General features: G+C 43.2%; 1 protein-coding gene across 3 annotated transcripts in view; it reads right to left on the bottom strand.

Annotated features, from left to right (window-relative positions):
- Window positions 1-4,489, bottom strand: part of acss3 (acyl-CoA synthetase short chain family member 3) — a 63,356-nt gene extending 58,867 nt beyond the window's left edge. Inside the window, exon 1 of one of the 3 annotated variants that reach the window (XR_006314521.1) lies at window positions 3,921-4,489. Coding sequence is in view for 2 of the 3 variants with exons in the window: in XM_043709674.1 (XP_043565609.1) it covers window positions 3,921-4,303 (383 nt within the window). In the remaining variant the exon portion in view is untranslated. The remainder of the gene's footprint in view (window positions 1-3,920) is intronic. The other 2 variants (XM_043709674.1, XM_043709675.1) reach the window with 2 other exon arrangements.
- Window positions 4,490-6,433: the final 1,944 nt, after the last annotated feature.

The following is a 6,433-nucleotide window of genomic DNA, read 5'->3' as shown; positions in this document are numbered from 1 at the left end:
CTGCCTTTATTCCTGATGAAGGGCTTTTGCCCGAAATGTCAATTTTGAAGCTCCTTGGATGCTGCCTGAACTGCTGTGCTCTTCCAGCACCACTAATCCAGAATCTGGTTTCCAGCATCTGCAGTCATTGTTTTTACCTCATTGCTTGATAAGCTGATAGTGTAACAGCGTTACCTGAAACTTTGTCCAAAGAAAGTGGGTTGACAGCTTTAAATTCCTATCCTGTGGGTTCAATATACAGCTATGCAATAACTGGAAGGCTTTCTGTGCTGACTATAGCTACCTTGATGAGTGGTCTCATTACAATTCAGTTCAAATTCCAGTTCAATCCGTCTCTCCAACTCTATTCAGCAGTCAGCAACGATCTCACTGCCTTTGTTTGCTAACAAACCAATTTTCTTTGCTGAGGAGACCTGCTGCCTTTTTGATCCATCTGAACCCTAGAATTCCCTGTGCTTAAGAATAACTGAATGTTCTGCTCATTAGTTATTGATGTATTATCTAGCAGATGGTTGACCTTTACTTTGCCTAGTTTTTATTGCAAAATATATTTCATTTGCTTCTGCGATCTGTGTGAGAATGCCACTGATATTTCTTCAATTGAATCAGGTGACCGTTGCTTTTAATCTCAGTAGACAGCACAGCATTTCCACTGTGAATGAAAAAGCTTCACAGGTTTGCATGCAATATCAGGGAGTGATGTGTCAAAGTCAGTCTTGCAGTGGTTGTATGCATTAAGAATACTGTTTAAACTCATGTTTGTTGATTACGATCAGGTTTATCTACTGCAAATTCCCTAATCTTGGGTGTTGCAGAACACTGTGTGATATGGGTTGTTCTGAAAGATGTTAGCTCCACAAAGCTCATGGTAGCAGCAAAGCTCTAGTAGGCTACTTCCATTCTCATTTAGCTTACAAGGATGATCACAACTCATGGTGTGCACCTCTTGTTGTCTTGAAATCCCCTGTAGGTGAAGATGTTTCGACTTTAGGATTCTGCTGATAGTTAGCATTAATCACTGCAGGACTGATTTTTACCTGTGTAATGTGGCAAAACTTTGGAGAATAGATATTTACGTGATTAATAGACTCTGTTTGAAAAAGAAGGCAACTGGAGGGAACACATTCTGAACTGGTTGTGAGGATTCTATCATTAACAGTAGCAAGTACCTGAGTGCAAATGCTGCACCTTTCTCACAGTTTTCCTCTGAAAGCTATCAGATGAATGAATAATGTTTTTACTTTCAGTGGTCCCTTCTCATTGAGCCTGGTCTCTCATAAGAAAGCTATATCACTGTTTAGCCTATCAAATTCCATGATGATCATACCTCTCCTATGTGCAATACTGAGCAGCTGTCACCTGTCATTCCTATGTGCATGATCTTGACCTTTCAGCTTGAATCCTTAAGAGTTGGCACCTTTCTTTTGTACGTCTGATGTAATGGAATCCATCCACTTGTGTAGAGATTCTAGGGTCCTAGCACCCACTGAGGCAGCATCTGACCCTAGTCATGGTTGACCAGTGAGACAAGAGTCCCTCCCACAGTCAGAAAGAGCCCATAGTGCCTGTAACTGCTGTCTTCTGTGCTGAGCTAATACTGAAGGGTTATATCTGAAACGTCAACTTCTGATGCAGCCTGGCTTGCTGTGTTCTTCCAGCCTCCTGCTTGTCTACTTTGGATTCCAGCATCTGCAGTTTTTTTGTCTTGTGTTAATACTTTGCAGCAAGATTGGACTAAAATCTCAAACATGGGCAAATCTGTGAAGACTCTGGGTTACTCAAACATCAAGGTCCCCATCTCAACCTCACTGGTTAAGTCCAAAGAAATGCATATTATTATACTTGGCACAGGATGTACTGGAAAAGTAACATATTTAGACATCAGTCCATCTTTGGGCTCCACTGTAGATTTTTGTTTGTCACAGTCTCTTAGCCTTCAACTTGTTCAGCTATCCACAAGACAGTAGGTCTATTTCGTACAAACTTAGAATCATATAGTTCTGAATGGCCCTTTGGCCCATTGAGTCTGTACTGCCAAAATACATTAAATCTACACTGGTCCCACTTTTCATTCCTCGGCCCATAGTTTTGAATGTGATGACAAAATGTCAGGGTATGTTAGAAGGCCATGACAAAATCTGTCCTAACATTTTTGGACATTCACAGAGTTTAATTCATCAGTACCAGTGCATGCACACATGACAGGTGCTCATATGTTGGTAGGCCAAACCTCCTCTGAATTTCAACGGTTCAGTCAGTCAGACATGTGGCACCACAAGGGGGCAGAGCTGATCAGTTGTTGCTGAAGAAGCTGTGGACTAACAGGGAAAGATTTATACAACTTTTTTTTTCCTATTGCTGTGAGCCAGTGGTGCAGGCTGAAAATAAGAAGCCAACTAGCACATAAAGGGGGATAATATGGCAATTCTCTTCATCCACGACCCTGCTGGACATCATTATACAATGGCAGACAGGAGGTGCAACTGTGCATTCTGAATTGGACATGAATGAGCTGATATTTATGGTGAGGAATCTAGCAGGCGTGGTAATAGCTTTCAGGAAACCCGGAAGTGCGGCTACCTCAATGGAAATTTAACGATAAAACCTTTAAAACATGATGGCCTCTACTTCCCAGCAGCCAGACTGATGGCCTGGCTGTCAAACAGGTAAGCCTGCACCTTGCAGCCACCTGAAGGTACTGCTGAGTGAAGCCTGACCTGGTAAATGGCTGCATGTCTGCAGACAATCGCTGACATGTATTACCAGTAAATTTACAGCTATCCAAGAACAATCAAAGAATCCATGACTAATCTACTGACCCAGACTGTGCACTGAAGAAAAGTTGACAGTAAATGCAGCTGCCCACAAAGCACGAGCGATTTCTGCACCATGGTTCTCCCTTTTTTTACGAGCAGGGGGCACCAAGTTAAGAGAAATGGTTTGAAACAGCAGCAATGATGTTGCTCAACTTAACCAGCAAGTATTTCATAATTTTCAAATAGCAATATAAATTATTAGGATTGGATCAAGTCAGAAGCTAAAATAACAAAAAGTGTTATATTTATGTTATTATAGTGGCAAAATCTGACATTGTAAAATAGAAAATTCACCTTTTAAGATCAAGGGGGGTGTTCAACTGTAATTATGAAGCTGGTACATTGTTAAGTATACACTTACATCTCACTCAACAAGGTACAACGTTTTCAAGGCTTTTTACAGGGAGACTAATTGCATATGAGTGGAAACAGTCATTAATTCAACTGATTTTCATTGAGTGAAGAATCCTTAACAGCCTTGGAAAAAGCATAGAACCAGAGACAGCAACTTTGGATTTTCAGCTTTATTATTCCACACTTGTATGGATTCCAGTTGTATATGGAGTGGTGTCGGTAACAGTCATTACCACAACAAAATGTGAACCAATGAACGAGTTGCAATTGCACTACATCAGCTCAATGTGCTCAGAGTTGGATTTCTGAGGCAAGAATGTGTTACTGACAAAATCAAATCAATCAGCTAATACCGTTACAAGAATGAAAGGAAGTGCTGTAAGATTTGTTTAGAGCAGAAATTTGTTAAGCCCATGAAAGGTTCTACCAGACAATGTAGAATCTCGAACAGGTTTAAAAGGGGAGGCATGCACTTGGAAACAGAGAAAAATGCATTGGAATATTGGGGAAAGGGCGTCATGAAACTAATGGGCCTACCGGCCTTGCATTTCTAGGAATGCAAATTTCGATGTCAAAGTTAATTACATAGAATTGGACACCCTTTTAAGACCTTCTTACACATTGCGGATCATTCCTCGGGTGGATCCAAAGAATCAAGTCTGCCGAATTCACTCCAATTTGTCACGGTTCTGGAAATATTATCCTTAACCAAACTGTGGATGTGAAGTACAGGATAGAAACTTCACCTACCAGCGGGCAAAAGGTGGATTTGAAAATTCCAGCGTCTTTTGCCATGGTTTGAACCATGAGATCCCTTGGGCACATTCGCTCCAGAACTCTTCGGGTTCCTCGACAGATTTGCGAAACGCACTCTCGTAACTTGTCCGGAAATCGACGGTGCAAGCGGCGGAACGGTGAAATCCTCGCCGGATCTGAGCGTTTGGGAGAAGCCGGTGAGCTGCCGGTGAGTGAACTGACGCTGTCCTGAAGTCTACCCTCAGCCGCTCCACGTTTCCTCCCCGGGGACTCTGGCCATTTCTGCAAACTGCATGACCACCCGGGACCAGGTCCACTGCAACTCTCCACCGCCTCGCCAAACACAGCCCGTTCACTTTCAGAGCACACAGCCGCATTTTCTGCCAACTTTACCCTCAGGATGAGCGGTTTCACCCCGAGTTCAGGCTTGCAAAAGCGCTGCCGTCACCTTTCACACGTTTGCGTGATAACCGCCCCCAGCGACAAGAAAAGGAAGCGAACATCGCAGTGATCACCAGCGAGACCAGTGAAACTTTGTCAGGATGAAGCAGAAACTGAAAGCATACAGGTGTTACTCTGAGCATATGCACCAAACGTCAGTATCTCGAACGTTAAACGATTGCACAACCTACCACCTGGTCACAGCAAGCACTTGGACTGAACCCTGCGAGCAAAGGGCTATGGTGTTCATATTCTATACAAAAAGGTCTCCGAGAGCCCCTAATCGTGTTGTAGTCCAAATCTCATGAAGAGCAGAAAAAACAGACAGGAGAGGTTTTGAATTTCCACTTTGAACCCAATATCAATGTTACTTATAACATCAGAATTCAGGTGGAGAGGGATACTATTGATCAGTTAAATGTTACAACACCAGGTATAGTCCAACAGGTTTATTTGGAAGCACTAGCTTTCAAAGTGCTGCTCCTTCATCATGTGGTTGTGGAGTATAAGATCGTAAGACACATCAACTGCTGTGTGCTTTATGAGTTAGCCCACTATGAGCTAGCATAACCTCCAGCCGCCTGAGGAAAAGGGTGTTCAAGAACGAAAATACCGAGCTCATGGTTTACGGAGCTGTGGTGGTTCCTCTGTATGGCTCTGAGATGTGGACGGTCTCCAGCAAACATCTCAAAGCACTGGAGCAATAGCATCAATGCTGCTTGCGCAAGATCCTCCGAATCTGCTTGGAAGAAAGACACACCAACAACTGCATCCTCAACCAGGTCAACATCCTCAGAATTGAGGCACTGACCACTCTTGATCGGCTACAATGGGCTGGATGTGTCGCCTGTATGACCGACGCGAGACTTCCCAAGCAGGTGCTATACTCCCAGCTTCGAAATGGCAGGTGAGCCCCAGGTGGACAGAGGAAATGCTTCAGCGATGCCCACAAGGCCTCACTGGTTAGTGCAGCATTCCCACAGACACCCGGGAATCACTGACAAAGATCGTCCAAACTGGAGGAGGAGCATCCAGGAAGGTGTCAAACACCTCGAGTCGTCTCATCAGGAAAAAGTGGAAGCCCAGCAAAAACAGCGAAAGGAGCGCATTGCCACACGAATGCCCCACCCACTCTTCCTGTGAGCACCATCTGCCCCGCATATAACAGAGCCCGCAGTAGCCATATCAGTCTATACAGCCACCTACGGACTCACCTTTAGACTGGAAGAGAGTCATTATCATCTGTGAGGGACTGCCGATGATTTGCTTTATACTGGGCTAATCCACACAGAATGACAAGACTCAATTTGAGTAAAAAGGGAGAAATATTTGCAGGAAACCCAGCAGAAAACCCAAGGTCAGAGGACAAGATGTGCATATTGCTGAAGACAACACACAAAAGAAAAGTTTGTCTAACATGGAAATGTAGTGATCAAATTGCAAGCTCAATCCCTTTGCACACAAGTGCTTATCTAGAAAAATTCTGAGTAATTCTAAAAAGATAAAAGCAAAATAAAAACAAAGTATTGGAGAAACTCAATAGATTTCGCAGCATCTGTGAAGAGAGAAAAAGTTAATGGTTTCATTCCAACGTAACTGAGAGAGGCTGGAAAATTGTTTTCTTTATGCTGTTGGCAAAAGAGGAGGAGAAGCCAGTGGGATAGTTGGTGAGGGTGCCCAGACAAAAAGACAAAAGAAGTGTTGATAGTTATAGAGGATGGACATGGAGACTAAATAGTAGTTAATGGCGAGTGCGAATAGTAGATAATATGCCAACATTACTGAGGGCAAACCCATGCAAACAAGATACACTGTTGGTGAGGGAACAGGAAAGGTAGTGGAATCAAATAGATGACTATATTTATTTTCTGAGATTATCAAACTTATTACTCAGCCCTGAAAGCTGTAAAAGTGCCCATGGAGAAAAGAGGTGATGCTTCTCCTGATTGTGTTGGGCTTTGCTGGAGCATTACAGCAGATTTAGAACAGAAAAGTTAGCATGACACCATGATGGTGTATTGATATAGCAGTGACAAGTCTATAAAAATGGCTGCTGAACACACACC

Source organism: Chiloscyllium plagiosum, chromosome 19 (assembly GCF_004010195.1).
Source record: "Chiloscyllium plagiosum isolate BGI_BamShark_2017 chromosome 19, ASM401019v2, whole genome shotgun sequence".
Lineage (NCBI taxonomy): Eukaryota > Metazoa > Chordata > Chondrichthyes > Orectolobiformes > Hemiscylliidae > Chiloscyllium > Chiloscyllium plagiosum.
This window is presented reverse-complemented; position numbering and strand designations above follow the sequence as displayed.